The sequence below is a fragment of the Tachyglossus aculeatus genome, chromosome 17 (assembly GCF_015852505.1).
Source record: "Tachyglossus aculeatus isolate mTacAcu1 chromosome 17, mTacAcu1.pri, whole genome shotgun sequence".
NCBI classification, from domain to species: Eukaryota; Metazoa; Chordata; class Mammalia; order Monotremata; family Tachyglossidae; genus Tachyglossus; species Tachyglossus aculeatus.
The window spans coordinates 18,879,236-18,900,569 of record NC_052082.1 but is presented as its reverse complement, the minus strand read 5'-3'; the positions used below and the strand labels follow the sequence as shown (position 1 = coordinate 18,900,569).

At 43.5% G+C, this 21,334-nt stretch overlaps 1 protein-coding gene across 2 annotated transcripts in view; it reads right to left on the bottom strand.

The window, feature by feature from the left end:
- The window catches only part of ERCC5 (ERCC excision repair 5, endonuclease), a 36,632-nt gene extending 16,068 nt beyond the window's left edge, over positions 1-20,564 (bottom strand). The window contains exons 1-7 of one of the 2 annotated variants that reach the window (XM_038759234.1): positions 20,408-20,564; positions 18,356-18,482; positions 9,455-9,630; positions 7,699-7,814; positions 4,180-4,272; positions 3,152-3,212; positions 186-329 (exon numbers count right to left, since the gene is read on the bottom strand). In XM_038759234.1, the coding sequence (XP_038615162.1) occupies positions 186-329; positions 3,152-3,212; positions 4,180-4,272; positions 7,699-7,814; positions 9,455-9,630; positions 18,356-18,443 (678 nt within the window). In that variant the 5' untranslated portion in view covers positions 18,444-18,482; positions 20,408-20,564. Of the gene's footprint in view, positions 1-185; positions 330-3,151; positions 3,213-4,179; positions 4,273-6,189; positions 6,706-7,698; positions 7,815-9,454; positions 9,631-18,355; positions 18,483-20,407 lie in introns of those variants that run through there. The other variant, XM_038759235.1, reaches the window with a different exon arrangement.
- Between the last annotated feature and the right edge of the window lie 770 nt (positions 20,565-21,334).

The following is a 21,334-nucleotide window of genomic DNA, read 5'->3' as shown; positions in this document are numbered from 1 at the left end:
TAACATTATGCTGGGTACGTAGCTAGTGCTTAGTAAATACCTTAATTGACATTTTTATACTTTGTGTTATATTTTCAAGATAACTCTTTAACCTTAGAAATGGTTTACTGTTGGATAATTACCGCTTCACTTTCATGAAAGGCAAATTTTCCTAATTACCCTTGCAAAGGCCCAACTGATTTTACCTCCGGCATGGCTTCGAAAAATGTTCTCCTTCGCTTTGTAAATTCCTTCATATCGGTCAAGATTTCATGCTTTATCTCGGGAGGCAGACTGCTGAAGTCTTCTGATTCGATGTCTATTGCATTAGGATTATGAAAGAACTCTTCCTACAGGAAATAAAAGCTAGTGTCAGAAGGTTACATTTTGAAAATGAAGACTATCTACCTTAAAAATATAAAAACATGAATACACAGAACGGAAGACTATTTTAAAATACATACAATATTTGGGAGTACCTAAAATCCAAATTATAAAAGGAGTTTCATATCACTACCTTCACAGAATAGAAACACGATAGAACAGTTCATCTATTTCTGATAAGATGCATTCCCAGGACGTAGTCAAGTATACTCCGTTCTACCATAATGCGTGTTTTCATGATGTCTTTTGTCTGAAGTGTTGTTAGAGAATTAAGGAACATCTGTCTGACAATATGTGCCTGTTTGGTTACAGAGTATTGTGGTACTGGAACAATCTGTGTGCCTATGTGCGGCGCAGGAATGGCTGAATGCTGGAGAGACAGTTTTCCTTTATGTGGGCTTTTTGCCAAGACTCAAACAACCACATTACAAGACAAATAATTATGCAGGCATTTTGGAATATCTAAAAACAATTTTATGCAAAAAAAATAGTCAATCCTTCATTTTGTAGCGCAGATATCCAAAATCTGTCCCCAAGGCAATACTGAAGACCCCTTGAGATTCACTTTGAGGATTTTGGCCCTCGTTCAATCTAACCTAGCAAAAAAAGAGGATCCAGCCTCGCTTTCATGTATATCTATTTCAGATGCTGTAAGACAGGCTTTTAGAAACTCTACCCATGTAACTTCGAGGTTTCAACTGATATCCCTCTGAAACACCCGCGCAGGTGCGCGCATACACAATAATAATGCTCACTGAAATAAACTCCCTAAGGGCAGGGATTGTGTCTACTTTATTGTACTCTCTTAAGTGCTTAGTGCAGGGTGCTACAAATAGGAAGCTCAGGAAAAAAATACCATCGATTGACTGACTGACTGAAGTTGGAGTTGAGAGAACGGTCCCGCGGCCAGAGCAAGTGGCAACTGATCGGGCTGCCACCACTGTCTTCCTACTTTGTTGTTCTGGGGCAGTAGAGCCGCTTCGTGCTGCGATCCTGGTGAGGACACTGGCTCTGGGAGCCAGTGGTGACTATATCCAGGGGACCGGTTTCTCTTTCCATGGATCCTGGCTGCTGTTGATCTGCTTCTTGCTGGGCTCCCCAGAGCTCTCAACCCACAAATTGTTACTGCTGCCATTATCGTGCTGGCTGTTTCCCCCTCAACACGTTGAATTATTCCCCTTCAAAGACACTTGCACCCATTTGGAAAACTCTAAGACGTCGCTACGGGCCGAGACGACTCAACGGAATACGATGAGACAAGGGATATTTAAAATAGCCACTCACTCACTCACTCACGGTGAGGAGTAATTTTTGTCAACAAGAAAGGCTGCTCGTTGCTGACTACAGAACCTGAGTTGATTCTCAGTATTTGCTGGACACCTATTATGAGCAAAACACTGTCCTAGACACAGAAATGAATATCCTGAAGAGTAGTACAGTCATCATCATCAACATCAATGGTACTGAGTGCTTACTGTGTGCACTGTACTAAGCGATTGGGAGAGTACGATACGACAGAGCTGGTAGATGTGTTTCCTGCCCATAGTGAACTTACTGCCTTTAAGGAACTTAGGATCTGTTGAGAAGACATCGTATGTGAGATGATGAGTGCATAACAAACATGAGAACAGACCCAAAATGACAGGCATACGTGGATAAAAAAAAAATGACAGATACGTTAGAGGCCGGAGTGACGACTGAGGGAATGGCAGGCTGGGAAGGTGGTGAAAGTCAGACCCAATTCTTCGGATTTTTCTTCCCCCTTCTACTTAGGAAGTCCTTCACTTCAATACACCAAGTACTCCTCAGCCTCTTTTCAAAGTCCTCCTAAAAAGCCATCTCATCCAGGAGTCTTCTCCTAACCATTCCACTCCATCAGACCCCTCAGCATTGTTTATTCATTTGTTATGTATTCACTCGGATCTATCGTTCATCTCTGAGACCAAGAGCACAGGCCTGAGAGTCAGATGACCTGGGTTCTAATCCTGGCCCCACTACTTGCCTGCTGGATGACCTTGGGCAAGTCACTTAACTTTGTGCCTCGGGGAATTTTAATAACTGTTCTCCTTCCTATTTAGTCAGGGGCAGGGACTATCTTCAACCTGGTTATCTTCTATCTACTCCAGTGCTTAGCACAGTGGTTGGCATATAGTAAGTGCTTAACAAATGTCACACTTGTTATTAGTATTACTATTTTTTTTTTTTTTTACCAATTGGGTACTTGGTCTCTCCTATTAGACTGTACGGATAGGTTAACGGTTGTTTAGTTCGTCTGCACGGCCCCTCGTGTCTAGTACCAGGCTATGCCCCAATATGTGCTCAGTAAATGATGTCAATGATAATCATGTCAAGGGAGGGCATTTCAAAAGGAGAAGCTTCCGTTTTGTTGTTTGTTTTTTAAAATTACTGTTTTAGGCGAACAGAACTGTGGAAGCGAGTGCTCTATTATTTTTCATTCCATTCCGTTTCTCTCCCTACAAACACAAAATAATAGTTCACAGAACCTGACATCAAATGTTAGAAAAGCCCTTGAAGGGCAAACCACCGAGCTTCCCTGAAATGTGGGGTTTGTTGTGTTCTTGCAGTTTTCCTGAAAATAAAGAATTGGGTGCACAGGATTGTATTTTAATGAGTTTTTCTAAACAGATAATAAAGCAAGGACAGCTTTACCTTAATTCAGAACATATCCATAACGCATGTGGTATACATTAAATATAAATAATTCCTTCTTGCTTCAATTATTTCAGGCAACCAAATGGCCTCAGATTTCATAGGTATTTGTAATTACCTGTAACAACTGCCTTTGGCTCATTCTTTCTTGCCACTCTTTTTCATCTTCCTCATCTGAGCTAAAATTCAAAAGTTAAAAAAAAAAAAAGACTAGAATGACATCTATTCACATCAGTAAAATGCCTTCAATTAAGCCGATTTAAAGAGTATTATGGTTTTTCAAGAATAGAAAAATGAAAATCCAGATCCAACAGATTATAAAATTTCATTATGGTAATCGCTGAAGTTGGTCATAATAAGAAAAACAGTTCTTCTAATATTCATTCTAATCTACATGTGGGTGCCTTATGCTAATTCAGGCATTAAGTCCAGTACTAAAATAGGAAACCATCAAATGCCCATCTAATCACAAAAGCCATTGTCACTTGGAACCGCTGTTGTAAATTTCATCTTGATATGCATAAATAAATCATCCTCTAAATTCAGATTAGAGGGCAATATTAGGTCCTCTATCTTCTCCTTAGGGAAAATTAATGAGCTGGTCATTAAACTCTATGATTTTACACCAGAAATAAGCACTTAAGTCAAGTTAAGAAAAATAAAAAACCACTGTGCATCCTCTAAAGCACAGACTCAAGCAATTAGATTTACCACTATTCAAGACATGGTGCATGTGCAAAACATCAAAATTAAATGGTGATATCGTTTAAATGGTCTAAGTTGACTGAATCAATCCAACCCTATTTTACAATCTAGAGTTTTTATTAAAAAGACCTACCCATCTCCTACTAGGTAAAACCTGCAGAATACCTAAATTGTTGAGGAGAACTTTCTCTCCCGCCTTTTGTTTTCTGTCTTGGTTCAACTCTTTCCCCCTCAAATTCTCAGACTTCCCATCGAGCCCTCTCCTTCTTTTCACCATTTTTTATCTGTTCTGCTCTGTGCTGGGACTTGAGTGCTAATTCATTCAGCTACTTTGTCTTGCTTGCCTTCTCCCTCTTCCTCCTTCCCATATACTCTCGGTGCTTGCCAGGCCCAATGTCACCACTTACAGTGATTTTTTTTTAACTTATCTCTATCACTTACCTGTTTTTTTCCTCCTTTTGTAAGGAGGGCAAAATAAAGATGTCATCCACTTTCGCTCTGTGAACTTGAGTAATACTGGGCAATGCTTCATCTCTAAAATGACAACAAACATTACTTCAAACATACAGATATTCAACTCATTTATCATAACTGCCATATATATCTTGGTTGTTATCACTGTGCACTGGGAAAGAAAAGGCACAGGGAAAGCTAATCTCTTCCCTGCATTAATCCAGTTCCACTCCTGCTAATGTTGGGGGGACACTTCAGTTACACTCTTGGACTGATGATGCAATCACCAACAAATGGCACTTAATAATATCAATCATTATTACTAACAATAATAGTACTTGCAAACTCTTATTATGTGCCAAGCACTGTGCTGCATGCTGAAGTAGATACAATAAAATCAGATCAGACCCTGCCCCTGTCCCGCATGGCGCTCAAAGTCTAAAAGGGAGGGAGAACAGATATTTTACCTTCATTTTAACTGACTTACCCAAGGTCACTCAGCAGACCTGGGCTTTTCTGACTAGGCCATACTACTTCTCATATACTCATAACTTTTCTAAATTTACACACAGCTTTCAACTGTATAACGCCGGTCACCTTGATAGTCCTTGTTTCATTTCCTGCCTGTAGAAGAGAACATGTGTGTGTTAGGTGTGTTTGTGTGTGTTGGGAGGGGTGTTATGTGAAAGTCGTGAGGGGTGGGAGGAAAGGGGGAAAATGTTTACAGAGGGCAGAGGAGGGGGTTATTATAGGAGAGTCCGGGGGACGGGGAGTAATCTGATCACAAGGTGACACCAAGAAGGGTCGGCATGTCCATTTTTACTTCAAATAAAGTAAAAGTCGGCTACCTTTCATGGAACCTCTGTCAAAATATAAATACATTAATATAGCTTAGACTCCTTACCTCCAATTAATTGAACATGCAATTCTGGGTAATTTGGATAAAAATAGGTCTATGACCACGGTTCAAGAATCAAACCTCCATTTATAATTGCACTCTCCCAGTGCTCTGCACACAGTACCTGCTTAATAAATACCATTGATTGATTATAACATTGTTCTGAGAAAATCGGTTAGGGAATATTTCAAACTAAAACACAGTTCTTATAAACAAATTGGCATAAGTCTGAGTACTGTCTGTATGTAATTTAACTGTACATATGGAGACTCTCACACGTTCCGTTGCTCAACTGCTTTCTGCTTGCTCTGCCAACACGTCCTTTCTAGAACTTTTTCTCTTAAAGATGTACCTTACCATTTACAATTCATAGTAAATTCAGATAAACTACAGGAAAGTCCATTTTACTAAAGTAATCTATCTCGTTTTCGTATCATCCTACTCACACCAAATGTTTCCCGCTCGACTGTTGGACATTTATTTCAAATTTTCTTCCAAAAGTTATCATCCCCCTGGAGATGATCCCACTGCCCTTTATGTGGTCCGTTCATTTCCTAATGCTAAACAGAGGTTCTCCTCTGAATCTTTGGCTTTTGCAAATATTCTCAATTATTTTAATTCCATTTTATGCTAACCCATCTGAGCGAGGGTGGCACTTAAGAAGTCACATTACAATGCAAATTTCTAAAATTCAATATTAACACAGTCTGGCCCATTGGCTGTCAATCAATGAATCAATGATATTTATTGAGTGCTTATTATGTACCACGGACTGTACTAAGCACTTGGAAGAGTAGAATACAACAGAGTTGGTACAAAAGTTCCTTGCCCATAAGGAGCTTATAGTTCAGAAGGGAATATTCAGCTGCCCTGAAATGTAAGCCTACTATGAACAGTCAGACTGCAGAGACAGATGAAACTCCACTTGACCTGTGAAAATCCAGTACAAATCCCTAGTGCCCAGAAGAGCATGCCCATCAATTAACACCTCAGTGAAGGCTTATGTGAGGCTGACAAAACAATAGAGCTTTGCCACACACTTTCAGGTTGGCAATGATTCCAGCTGCCGCCCTCTCCTAATTTTAGACCACGCTCCGTACCTTTCAAAAACGGAGTTGATTCAGATGATTAGACTTAACGTTACTGTCATTCAGTATTTCAATTTTTGGAGAGTCTGAGTACTCAAATAGGTTTCTCCATCCTATTGCTTCCAAAATGCAGTGTCGGCTTAAATTCTTTAGCATTTGTAGAAGTAGTAGCATCTCCTTGATGCGGTTGCGGTCCACTGTGCTATCCGCTAGGGAAGTAGAGAATAAAGAAAGGACAAATCCTCTGCCCACAAGGAGCTCAGACTCTTGGGACGGCAGGTGCTCCAGCATAAAACTATTTACTATAGTGTTCAAAATTAACAAGTGAGTACCCATTTATCTATTAATACTTAGTCAAGTGTATAAAATCCGTAAGTGCTTAAATTGTTTAAAAAGATGATAAGGCTCAGGAGTCTGAGATGGCTTTAGACAAACTACTGAAGTTTCAGAACAGGCTACATACAAAACGGATATTTTATACAAAACTGTAATCTTGCATCAGTCCCATTCCAAATCAATGGTATTTATTGAGCACTTACTGTATGCAGAGCACTGCACTAAGTGCTTGGAAGAGCACAGTATAACAGAGCTGGTAGACACATACCCTGCCCACAAGGAGCTGTACTGAAATTAGCAACACTTTTGAGTCTCTGACATGTTAAAGCGATTAAATGATGTGCCAGCTTTTCCCTGCTATATTTAGTAATGTGGCAACTTGTAAAGATTCTGTTTTACCTGTAGTGCACCTGTGTGTAGGAACAAGTCAGGCTATTGAGTAAATGTTTCCAGCCGAGCGCAGCCTTTAGAGTTGACTTCTAAAACTGTTGTTTTTAGCTTATCTCTGCCTGATAGGAATCTCTCGCACAGAAGCAGGATTTCTGTTTCAGTGCATATTTGCTTCAAATCATGATTTTTAACTCAAGTCAATCTCTGTGTGCTTTACTGCATAAAAAGAATGGGGTTAGTTACCGCTAAGATTTAACCACACACACGTAAACTGTTCAGTGCTCGGTTTCTCAGCCAGCTCTGCCTGTTCCTGGGTAAAACTTTCACCCATAATTATGCTGTCCTTAAAAGGATCATCATCAATCGTATTTATTGAGCGCTTACTATGTGCAGAGCACCGTAAAGGATCAGAAAAGGATCAGAGGTGCGAGTGTCCGGAGAGCATTCCCGATCTCCTCTAGGTCCCAGGAATCACCCTTGCCCCTTTCATCTCTACCCTGTGGCATGGAGAGGGAGAGAGCGACAAAGCAACCAGCAGCAAACCTCAGCCCACTCAATCTCGGCCCGACTCCTCGTGAATTCCCAGGAAAAGAGACATTTTCCTGATGAAACATAAAACGACCCATTTTCATACCAGTTTAACAGACGGGAGGATTATCCCCTCACCTGACTGAACCTTCATTTAGGAGTCTGAAGACGGGGGAATGGGCGCAACAAGTGCGAGCAATACACTTTGGTTTACTTTTTTTTTTTATAACCACGGCAGTTTTTAACAAAGCCAAAGACTTTTCTTGCCTTTTGCCTCTCAAAGTAGTTTGGAGAGCTTGTCTTTTCAAGAACGTTTTCAAAAGCTTCTCTGTAGTTTTCTTGGAGTCACTAGCAGCCAAATCCTTCCTCTGCCTTCTCTTAGCCTACAAAGAGATGGGGTGTTTGCGGGCATTTCCAGAGTTTACTCATTTACGACGATTCTTCTCTGTTTCTATCTTGCTGCAGAAAACGGTATATTTGAGCATGTTGCTTCAATCAATCAATCAATCGTATTTATTGAGCGCTTACTGTGTGCAGAGCACTGTACTAAGCGCTTGGGAAGTACAAGTTGGCAACATATAGAGACAGTCCCTACCCAACAGTGGGCTCACAGTCTATAAGGGGGAGACAGAGAACAAAACCAAACATACTAACAAAATAAAATAAATGGAACAGATATGTACAAGTAAAATAAATAGAGTAATAAATACGTACAAACATATATACACATATACATTGTATCTTCAAGATGATTAACGTCTGAAAGTACCTTGGCGAGAAGCAACTGAAACTAGGATTACTTTTGACAAATAACCAAGTGATTGCGCATGTGCAGGAACTGATCGCCAGCATGGACCACATCAAGTTCGACCTGGAGATCGCGGTGGAGCAGCAGCTGGGCGCCCAGCCGCTGCCCTTCCCCGGCATGGACAGTGAGTGGGGGCACTGGGACCCACACGGCCCCACCCTGAGCCCCCTCCATCCCCTCCCCATCACACCCCACTGTGGGGTAGGGACCACCTCTAGATGTTCCCAACTTGTCCTTCCCAAGCGCTTAGTCCAGTGCTCTGCACGCAGGAAGCGCTCAATAAATACGACTGAATGAATGAATGAATGAATTGAGCGCTTGGGAAGGACAAGTTGACAACACATAGCAACAAGTTGCCACCCGCCCCCACCCCCCAGCCCTTACAGCACCTGTATAGGTGTTTGTACACATTTATCACACCATTTTACTTGCACATATTTATTCTATTCAGTTAATATGCTCGGTTTTGTTGTCTGCCTCCCCCTTCTAGACCCGCTGTTGGGTAGGGACCGTCTCTAGATGTTGCCGACTTGTCCTTCCCAAGAGCTTAGTCCAGTGCTCTGCACACAGTAAGCGCTCAATAAAGATGATTGAATGAATGAATTGAGCGCTTACTGTCTGCAGAGCAGTGGACTAAGTGCTTGGGAAGGACAAGTTGGCAACATAACAAGTTGCCCCCCCCCACCGCCTTACCTCCTTCCCCTCCCCACAGCACCTGTATAGATGTTTGCAGAGATTTATCACTCTATTTATTTTACTTGCACGTATTTATTCTGTTTATTTTATTTAGTTAATATGTTTGGTTTTGTCCCTTCCCCACAGCACCTGTATATGTGTATATACGTTTGTACATATTTATTACTCTATTTATTTTACTCGTACGTATCTATTCTATTTATTTTATTTTGTTAGTATGTTTGGTTTTTTCTCTGTCTCCCCCTTTAGACTGTGAGCCCACTGTTGGGTAGGGACTGTCTCTATATGTTGCCAACTTGTACTTCCCAAGCGCTTAGTCCAGTGCTCTGCACACAGTAAGCACTCAATAAATATGATTGATTGATACCGTACTCCAGTCGTAGTACAGATTCACCCGTCTGCACCTGTGAAACACACGCCAACTCCAAAGCTCCTCCATTAACGGGTCGCCGTGCCGTCTCACAGTGCAATAACCGTGCAAAGGTGGTACCCAGATCATAAAAACTGGACTGTACATACCAATGTCTGTTTCTTCAAAATCGGTGTCTCCCCGTCAAAAACAAAAACGGGACGAATCCGGAAAAATAACAGCTTGCAGAGTCGATGGAACAGAGTAAGAAGGTGAGCATTTTCAATGGAGTTGCCCTGCCGGTCCCGTACGCCTTTGAGGGCTTGGTTCAGCCAGATGCTAATGTCTGGAAGGACGGTTAATGGAAAAAAACACGTATCGCGAGCTCATACCTTCCTTTTCGCCACGATCCTGGTCCAGATCCTCTGAACGAGGAGCTGCGTGGCCTCGTGGAAAGTGCAGAGGCCCGGGAGTCGGAGGAACTGGGTTCGAATCCCAGGCATCCGCTGCGTGTGACCTTGGGCAAGTCACTGAACTTCTCTGTGCCCCAGTTACCTCATCTGTAAAATGGGGAATCAGTGCCTGTCTAGCCCCACGTGAGACAGGGACTGCGTCTGACCTGATTAACTTGCACCTAGTCTAGCATTTAGAACAACGCTTGACACGTAGGAAGCGCTTAATACCATAATAATAGCAATAAAAATAATAACAACAATGACCTGAGTTTCCTAAATGCCAAACGTTTAAGACCATGAGAAACCCGCATTACCGGGTGGGACCGGCGTGGCTTACTGGAAAGAGTGCATGCTTGGGAGTCAGAGGTCGTGGGTTCTAATCCCGCCCCCGCCATTTGTCTGCTGTGTGACCTTGAGAAAGTCACTTAACTTCTCTGTGCCTCAGTTACCTCTTCTATAAAATGGGGATTAAAAGTGTGAGCCCCATGTGGGACAACTTGATTACCCTGCATCTACCCCAGCGCTTAGAACAGTGCTTGGCACATAGTAAGCGCTTAACAGATACCACCATTATTATTATTCCCACCAGTATTCTGAATTCTACAGCAGCAACAAGATGATGCAAGGAGGGGGGAACCTTGTCGAGGATTCCCTCCTTCCGTCTAACAAGTCACCTAGCCTCGTTTTGACCCTGGCTTCAACAACCCGTACCCCCAAATTAAAATACTGATTGAAAGTGAGTCTCCCCTTCACTTTTCCCCACTCTTAAAAAGTTGCCTAATTTTAAATAATTCATTCCCTCCCACCCCCCGACCTCATTTAACAAGCTTTAAAATGGTTTAAAATAGTTCTGTTCAGCACTGCTAAGCAAAACACTAAAGTACCAAAGCGGAAGATATTGGACAAGCTCCAGGCGATGATTGCTGGGAGTGTTCATTAGCAGAATATCTCGGGCTATAAATTAAAATGCTGTTTTAAAAGGCTTTTCCAGGTTCATCCAATCTCATTTACTTGTTCGGTACTAAAGACCTCAGAATAATGTGTAAAATTCTAATGACAGTGTACACAACTAATAGTTTGAAACTAGGGAACAAAGCCATAAGAGTAACTGCTACTGAGTGGCAAACCTTCGAGCTAAACCTGAAGTCTCAACGGGTTTAAAATAAAAATCATTAGGTCAAATGGTCTGAATTCATTTTTGCAACCAAAGCTTCTAAATTACAACATGCAAATAAGACTCTCTATTGCTAACTTGCCACAACCTATAGCCCGAAGTTATTCCCTGAAGAAAAGAAACTCAACGCAATTGTGATATAAAAGGGATTTTACTCCCCAAAATAGAACTATATTAGTGATCTAACTGCTTTAACAGCCCAAATCATTCAAAATTGAATGAAATACATCAACATCGACAATCCACTTAACCTATTTTGCTTTACTCAGCCATTTTCTCAAATGCTGCTGACTTTATGCTGTAGTCAAACTTAAACTGGTAGTGTTTCCTGGCCATTACTCAGATGAGTATTGTCCCACGGGGGGCTCACAGTCCTCATCCCCATTTTGCAGATGAGGTCACTGAGGCCCAGAGAAGTGAAGTGACTCGCCCAAGGTCCCACAGCTGACAATTGGCGGAGCCGGGATTTGAACCCGTGACCTCTGACTCCAAAGCCCGGGCTCTTTCCACTGAGCCACGCTGCAAGCACTGTGCTAAGTGCTGGAGCTAGGCACAATATAATAATAATAATAATAATAATGATGGTATTTGTTAGGCGCTTACTGGGTGCCAAGCACTGTTAATAGTAATAATATTGATGGGATTTGCTAAGGGCTTACTAGGTGCCAAGCACTGTTAATAGTAATAGTGATGGTATTTGTTAAGCGCTTACTAGGTGCCATGCACTGTTAATTATAATAATAATAGTAATAATAGTATTTGTTAAGCGCTTACTAGGTACCAAGCAGTGTTAATAATAGTAATAATAATGGTGGGATTTGTTAATCACTTACATGGTGCTAAGCAGTGTTAATGATAGTAATAATAATAATTACTTTCCCCCTTCTAGACTGTGAGCCCGCTGTTGGGTAGTGACCGTCTCTATATGTTGCCAACTTGTACTTCCCAAGCGCTTAGTACAGTGCTCTGCACACAGTAAGTGCTCAAGAAATACGATTCAATGAATGAATGAATGAGTAGCAGTTACGCTTATGGCTTTGTAAGGTCTTTATAAGCAGCAAACATGGCTACCAAATCTGTTTCACTGGACTCTCACAAGCACTTAGTACAGTGCTCTGCACACATAAGCACTCAATAAATACAACTGACTAAATATTCACTTTGATTCTACAGGCAGCAAAGTCAAAAAAATTCCCTTTGGGCCTCAGAAGGGGGTTATGAGAATGTCTGCATTTCATTGACACTTAAATGTTGTAATTACTGAAATACTCACTTATAGTTCTGCCAATTTTGAATAAAATAAGCCTACTGCTCAAGTGAGGAAGCAGACAGGAAAAACCACCTGCAGTTAAAAAGCAGATGTTAATAATGTAATCCTTTACAGTAATACTAGTTATGCTACTTACTACTCGCCTGCTACGTGCTAAACACTAAGTAAAAGATAATCAGATTGGACACAGTCCCCGTCCCACATGGGGCTCGGAGTCTAAAAGGGAAGAACAGGTATGATATCCCCATTTTACAGATGAGGATACTGAGGCACGGACTTGCCTGAGGCCACTTGTCTACTGTGTGACCTTGGGCAAGTCATCCCCTTCTCTGTGCCTCAGTAACCTCATCTGTCAAATGGGGATGAAGACTGTGAGCCCCTTTTAGACTGGGAGCCCACTGCTGGGTAGGGACTGTCTCTATATGTTGCCAACTTGTACTTCCCAAGCGCTTAGTACAGTGCTCTGCACACAGTAAATGCTCAATAAATACGATTGATTGATTGACACAGATTGCGTCCAACCTGATTAGCTCGTACCTACTCCAGTGCTTAAAATAGGGCCCGGCAATAATAAGTGCTTAACAAGACTATAAGCTCGTTGTAAGCAGAGACTGTGCCTGTTTATTGTTGTATTGTACTCTCCCCAGTGCTTAGTACAGTGCTCTACTCACAGTAAGTGCTCAGTAAATACCACTGAAGGAAATACCATTAAAAAAAAGAGAACAAAAAAGTCCAGACTGAATCACTACAGGTCAGAGAAGAGTTGGCATTTCACCCTTTTTCCCCTTACTGCCTAAAATAGTTTGGCTGTGCTTTGGTTCAGTGAGGCTCCCTGCACCCGTCTTATATATAATGGCATTTGTTAAGCGCTTACTATGTGCTTAACACACTGTTCTAAGCGCTGGGGGGGATACAAGGTGATCAGGCTGTCCCACGTGGGGCTCACAGTCAATCCCCATTTTCCAGATGAGGTAACTGAAGCTCAGAGAATAATAATAATAATAATGATGGCATTTGTTAAGCGCTTACTATGTGCAGAGCACTGTTCTAAGCGCTGGGGGTGGATACAAGGTGATCAAGTTGTGGGGCTCACAGTCTTAATCCCCATTTTCCAGATGAGGTAACTGAAGCTCAGAGAATAATAATAATAATAATGATGGCATTTGTTAAGCGCTTACTGTGTGCAGAGCACTGTTCTAAGCGCTGGGGGTGGATACAAGGTGATCAAGTTGTGGGGCTCACAGTCTTAATCCCCATTTTCCAGATGAGGTAACTGAAGCTCAGAGAATAATAATAATAATAATAATAATAATGATGGCATTTGTTAAGCGCTTACTGTGTGCAGAGCACTGTTCTAAGCGCTGGGGGGTGGATACAAGGTGATCAAGTTGTGGGGCTCACAGTCTTAATCCCCATTTTACAGATGAGGTAACTGAAGCTCAGAGAATAATAATAATAATAATAACGACGGCATTTGTTAAGCGCTTACTGTGTGCAGAGCACTGTTCTAAGCGCTGGGGGTGGATACAAGGTGATCAAGTTGTGGGGCTCACAGTCTTAATCCCCATTTTACAGATGAGGTAACTGAAGCTCAGAGAATAAGAATAACAATAATAATGATGGCATTTGTTAAGCGCTTACTGTGTGCAGAGCACTGTTCTAAGTGCTGGGGGTGGATACAAGGTGATCAAGTTGTGGGGTTCACAGTCTTAATCCCCATTTTACAGATGAGGCAACTGAAGCTCAGAGAAGTTAAGGGACTTGCCCAAGGTCACACAGCAGACACGTGGCGGAGCCAGGATTCGAACCCATGACCTCTGACTCCAAAGCCCGGGCTCTTTGCACTGAGCCACGCTGCTTCGTGTCAAGAGGGAGATTTTCTTGCACGCTATGCCCGTGAAAATTCAGGCGCTCTGCACGCGGTGAGTGCTTAATAAACACCACCGATTAATTGAAGGACCCACAGGCCTCAGCCCTGGCGACGCTTGTGGAAAAGGAACGCCACTTCAAGTCTAGAGAGAGGGCCACGGGCGAGAGGATGGCCGTGACTAATCATCATCATCATCATCATCAATCGTATCTATTGAGCGCTTACTATGTGCAGAGCACTGTACTAAGCGCTTGGGAAGTACAAGTTGGCAGGATCAGGGCGCTGATGGGAGAAGCTGCGACTTCAAACCGGCAACCTCACCCCCAAAACGGAGTGTTGGAGAAGAGGATGGGGAGACAAGAGGGGGAAAACAACGCTGGCCAGGGCACACGGCAAACACCTAAGCGCTACGAGGGACGGTCTTCGCGTGGGCACGGCGCGGTTAACCCACGCAAACCACGGAGGGAACTGCATCGTCATCAATCGTATTTATTGAGCGCTTACTGGGTGCAGAGCACTGTACTAAGCGCTTGGGAAGTACAGGTTGGCAACACATAGAGACGGTCCCTACCCAGCAGTGGGCTCACAGTCTAAAAGGGGGAGACGGGGAACAAAACCAAACGTACTAACAAAATAAAATAAATAAAATAGATAGGTACAAGCAAAACAAATAAATAGAGTAATAAATATGTACAAACATATATACAGGTGCTGTGGGGAAGGGAAGGAGGTGAGATGGGGGGGGATGGAGAGGGGGGCGAGGGGGAGAGGAAGGAAAGGGCTCAGTCTGCACCATCAATGCCATCTTCTTTGAGTACAAAAAAAACCCTTGATTTCATCATCACTCTCTATATTTCATATATTTTCATCACTCATATTTAATTGAGCACTTAATATATGAAGAGCACTTTACTAAGCGCTTGGGAAAGTACCGCCATACCGCCCTGAACGCGCCCCATCTTGGAAGCGAAGCAGGGTCGAGCCTGGTTAGTACTTGGATGGGACACTGCCTGGGAATACCAGGGGCTGTAGGCTTTCAGTGCTTAGAACAGTGTTTGGCACATAATAAGCTCCCTTTTTCCTCCCCCGGAACCCTGCTTGCTTCATTCGTATTTATTGAGCGCTTACTGTGGGTAGAGCACTGTACCAAGCGCTTAGGAGAGTACAACGGAGCAATAAACGGACGCATTCCCTGCGCACAACGAGCTTATGATGGTCTAGACGGGGGAAGACTGTAAGGTCGCTGTGGGTTGAGAATGTCTGTTATATTGTTGTGATGCGCTCTCCTAGCGCTTAGTACACTGTCCTGCTCTCAATAAATACGATTGAGGGTGTGCCCCTGCCCGCTGTTTTGTAGGGACCGTCTCTCTACGTTGCAAACTTGTACTTCCCAAGCGCTTAGTACAGTGCTTTGCACACAGTAAGCGCTCAATAAATACGATTGAATGAATGAATGAATACTAAACACATTTCCATCCCCCATCTTACCTCCTTCCCTTCCCCACAGCACCTGTATATATGTTTGTACAGATTTATTACTCTATTTATTTTACTTGTACATATCTATTCTATTTATTTTATTTTGTTAGTATGTTTGGTTTTGTCTCCCCCTTTTAGACTGTGAGCCCACTGTTGGGTAGGGACTTTCTCTATGTGTTGCCAACTTGTACTTCCCAAGCGCTTAGTACAGGGCTCTGCACACAGTAAGCGCTCAATAAATACGATTGATGATGATGATGATGATTTCCTGTCTACAACGAATTTACGGTTAAGAGGGATATATATATATATATATGTGTGTGTGTGTGTGTACATATATATATGTACAAAAATCCTTATCAATCAATCAATCGTATTTATTGAGCGCTTACTATGTGCAGAGCACTGTACTAAGCGCTTGGGAAGTACAAATTGGCAACACATAGAGACAGTCCCTACCCAACAGTGGGCTCACAGTCTAAAAGGGGGAGGCAGAGAACAAAACCAAACATACCAAAAAAATAAAATAAATAGGATAGAAATGTACAAGTAAAATAAATAAATAAATAAATAAATAAATTAAGCACTTGCTGTGTGCTAAATGCTAAAGTAGACACAATGTGATTTTTTATGGTATTTATTAAGCACTTGCTATGCGTCCAGCACTGTTCTAAGAATTTGCCAAGTGCTGACCCTGGAATATTACGTGAAAGGCAAAGAAGCATGACCTTGTCAGCTGTGTGCCTTTGGGCAAGTCACTTCACTTCTCTGGGCCTCAGTTCCCCCATCTGGAAAATGGGGATTGAAACTGTGAGCCCCCCGTGGGACAACCTGATTGCCTTGTAACCTCCCCAGCGCTTACAACAGCGCTTTGCACATAGGAAGCACTTAATAAATGCCGTCATTATTATTATTATTAGTGGATAGAACACGGACCTGGGAGTGAGAAGGACTGGGTTCTAATCCCAGGACTGACACTTGTCTGCTGTGACTTTGGGCAAGTCACTAACTTCTCTGAGCCTGTTACCTCACCCGTAATATGGGGATTAAGACTGTGGGCCCCGTTTGGGACTGCGATCATCATCATCATCATCATCAATCGTATTTATTGAGTGCTTACTATGTGCAGAGCACTGTACTAAGCGCTTGGGAAGTACAAATTGATCTACCCCGGAGCTTAGTACACTGCCTAGTACATCCCAGCTCCACCACGTCTGCTGTGTGACCTTGGGCCAGTCACTTAACTTCTCTGAGCCTCAGTTCCCTCCTCTGTAAAATGGGGATTAAGACCGTGAGCCCCACGTGGGACAACCTGATCACTGTGTATCTCCCAAGCGCTTAGAACAGTGCTTTGCACATAGTAAGTGCTTAACAAATGCCACCATTATTATTATTATTATTACATAGTAAGAGCTTAACAGATACTACAGAAGACGCGGCCACTACCTCACAACAGAAGTCAATTCACTCATTCATTCATAATTCAATAGTATTTATTGAGCACTTACTGTGTGCAGAGCACTGTACCAAGCGCTTGGAAAGTACAATTCGGCAACAAAGGGAGACAATCCCTGCCTACAACAGGCTCACAGTCTAGAAGGGGGGAGGCAGACATCAAAACCACTAAACAGCCATCAATAGCATCGATACAAAGAAATCGAATTACAGATTGAGACACACCAAAACAAGTAACGGGTGTTCATTATAAATAAATAGAATTATAGATGTGTACATATATATATATACAAGAGTGATACGGTGGGGACGGAGGATAGAACTGAAGTGAGGTAGGAGGGGACAAGGAGATGTTGAGCTTTATTATTACTCTATTTATTTATTTATTTTATATTATTTAGTTTTATTTATTTTTTATTATTTAGTTTTTATTTATTTTATTTTATTTATTTATTTATTTATTTTATTTAGTGCATATTTATTACTCTATTTATTTATTTATTTATTTTACTTGTACATTTCTATCCTACTTATTTTATTTTGTTGGTACGTTTGGTTCTGTTCTCTGTCTCCCCCTTTTAGACTGTGAGCCCACTGTTGGGTAGGGACTGTCTCTATGTGATGCCAATTTGTACTTCCCAAGCGCTTAGTACAGTGCTCTGCACATAGTAAGCACTCAATAAATACGATTGATTGATTGATTGATTGATTGATTAAAGCCATTGGAGAGGAGTTTTTGTTTGATACGTAGGTGGATGGACAACCCCTGGAGTGTTCCCTCCTTACCTCCTTCCCTTCCCCACAGCACCTGTATATATGTATATATGTTTGTACGTATTTATTACTCTATTTATTTATTTACTTTACTTGTACATATCTATTCTATTTATTTTATTTTGTTTTATTTTTATTTTGTTTTCATTTGATTTTGTTAATGTGTTTTGTTTTCTTCTCTGTCTCCCCCTTCTAGACCGTGAGCCCACTGTTGGGTCGGGACCGTCCCTATGTGTTGCCAACTTGTACTTCCCAAGCGCTTAGTCCAGTGCTCTGCACACAGTAAACGCTCAATAAATACGATTGATTGATTAGACAGGAGGGAGCGAATCGGGGTGATGTGGGGGGAGGGAGGGCTCTGTTCGCAAGAAGAGGTATGAGTTAGTTCCACAAAGCATAAAGCAAATTAAAGTTTCAGAGGTCAAGCACAGTAAACGCTCAATAAATACGATTGATTGATTGATTAGACAGGAGGGAGCGAGTCGGGGTGATGCGGGGGGAGGGAGGGCTCTGTTCGCAAGAAGAGGTATGAGTTAGTTCCACAAAGCATAAAGCAAATTAAAGTTTCAGAGGTCAGGCCAGTTTTAAGGATACCAACGGCAAGAATCTTTCCTTCCAGAGTCTCTGGGTTGACTTCCCTTCCGGAGCACTCAAGCAGCTTCCAAAGTCCTTGAACACCCATTAGACTTCAGCTTCCTCAGGGACTCTGCAGGAGTCGAATCTGTGACAGAAAGAAAGACCGGTTAGGTTTTTAGGTTTTGGTTTTTTTGTGTGTGTGTGTGTGTGTGTGTTCCATCCATTCCATCCATTCATCGAGAAGCAGTGTGGCTCGGTGGAAAGAGCGCGGGCTTGGGAGTCAGAGGTCAGGGGTTCGAATCCCGGCTCCGCCACTTGTCAGCTGGGTGACTCTGGGCAAGTCACTTCACTTCTCTGGGCCTCAGTTCCCTCATCTGGAAAATGGGGATTAAGACTGTGAGCCCCCCCGTGGGACAACCTGATCTCCTTGTAATCTCCACAGCGCTTAGAACAGTGCTTTGCACATAGTAAGCGCTTGATAAATGCCATTATTATTATTATTATTACAATTGGCAGAGCCAGGATCCGAACCCATGACTCCTGACTCCAAAGCCCGTGCCCTCTCCATTCATTCATTCATTCACTCAATCATATTTATTGAGCGCTTCCTGTGGGACAACCTGATCACCTTGTAACCTCCCCAGTGCTTAGAACAGTGCTTTGCACATAGTAAGCGCTTAATAAAGGCCGTCATTATTATTATTATTATTACAATTGGCAGAGCCGCTGTTCAAACCCATGACCCCTGACTCCTTGCCGTTTCCATTCATTCATTCATTCAATCGTATTTATTGAGCGCTTCCTGTGGAACAACCTGATCACCTTGTAACCTCCCCAGTGCTTAGAACAGTGCTTTGCACATAGTAAGCGTTTAATAAATGCCATTATTATTATTACAATTGGCAGAGCCAGTATTCGAACCCATGACCCCTGACTCCGTGCCCTTTCTATTCATTCATTCATTCAATCGTATTTATTGAGTGCTTCCTGTGGGACAACCTGATCACCCTGTAACCTTCCCATGTGCTTAGACCAGTGCTTTGCACATAGTAAGTGCTTAATAAATGCCATCATTATTATTATTATTATTACAATTGGCAGAGCCGGGATTCAAATCCATGACCCCTGACTCCAAAGCCCATGCCCTTTCCATTCATTCACTCATTCAATCGTATTTATTGAGTGCTTCCTGTGGGACAACCTGATCACCTTGTAACCTCCCCAGTGCTTAGAACAGTGCTTTGCACATAGTAAGCGCTTAATAAATGCCATCATCATTATCATTATTATTACAGTTGGCAGAGCCGGGATTCGAACCCATGACCCCTGACTCCGTGCCCTTTCCATTCACTCATTCATTCATTCAATCGTGTTTATTGAGAAGCAGCGTGGCTCAGTGAAAAGCGCCCGGGCTTTGGAGTCAGAGGTCATGGGTTCAAATCGCTGCTCCGCCAACTGTCAGCTGTGTGATTTTGGGCAAGTCACTTCACCGCGCCTCAGTTATCTCATCTGTAAAATGGGGATGAAGACTGTGAGCCCCCCGTCGGACAACCTGATCACCTTGTAACCTCCCCGGCGCTTAGAACAGTGCTTTGCACATAGTAAGCGCTTAATAAAATGTCATTATTATTATTATTATTATTATTGAGCGCTTACTGTGTGCAGAGCACTGGACCAAGCCACGCTGTTCTAAGCGCTGGGGAGGTTGCGAGGTGATGAGGTTGTCCCACGGGGGGGGGGCTCACAGGCTTCACCCCCATATTACAGATGAGGCAACTGAGGCACAGAGAATAATAATAACGATGATGGTATTTGTTAAGCGCTTACTATGTGCGAAGCACTGTTCTAAGCGCTGGGGAGGTTACGAGGTGATGAGGTTGTCCCCCGGGGGGCTCCCACTCTTCATCCCCATTTGACAGATGAGGGCACTGAGGCCCAGAGAAGTGAAGTGACTTGCCCGAAGTCACCCAGCTGACAGTTGGTGGGGTCGGGATTTGAACCCAGGACCTCTGGCTCCCGAGCCCGGGGTCTTTCCAGGGAGGCAGGCTGCTGCTCGGGGAGATGACGCACCTTGTCCGCCTGCCCTTCGGCCCGGGCGGGGGGTGGAGGCTGCAGTGGGCACCGCACCAAAAAGCGCTTAGTACAGTGTGGGCACCGCACCGAACTAAAGCACTAAGCGCTTAGTACAGTGCTCTGCACACCGTCGGCGCTCAATCAATACGATGGACTGAATGACCCTCCAAGGGAGGGCAGAGGGGGGCCCGCCCATTGAGGCCTGCCTGCCATTGGGGGTAGGGGGGCCATTAGGGACGGGGTCAGAGGTCACCAGGACGAAAGCCGGGCCTGGCTTGGGGGCGGGAAGATCTCGCGAGGATGTGACGTCACCGCCAGGCCAACGCTCGCTCCCGGGCGGGGGAGGGAGGAGAGGGCCGCGTCGTGACGTCAGCGCGTCGCGCGCTGCCTTCTGGGAAGTGTGGTTTTCCGAGGGCCGGCCTAGGCCGCCTCCCCTCATAAATTTGGTCAGGGGAAGCAGGAGGTCGGTCGGTCATTCATTCATTCATTCTTATTGAGCGCTGAATGTGTGCAGAACTGGGGCATTAGGGACGGGATCAAAGGTCACGAGGAGGAAAGCCGGGCCCGGCTGGAGGGGGGGGGGGGGAGAGAGAGAGAGAGAGCTCTCGAGGATATGACGTCACCGCCAGGCCAACGCTCGCTCCCGGGCGGGGGAGGGAGGAGAGGGCCGCGTCGTGACGTCAGCGCGTCGCGCGCTGCCTTCTGGGAAGTGTGGTTTCCGAGGGCCGGCCTACGCCGCCTCCCCTCCCCTCATAAATTTGGTCAGGGGAAGCAGGAGGTCATTCATTCATTCATTCATTCATTCATTCATTCATTCATTCATTCATTCGTTCGTTCATTCATTCATTCATTCATTCATTCATTCATTCATTCATTCATTCATGAATGACGGGGTCAAGACGTCATGAGGAAGAAAGCCGGGCC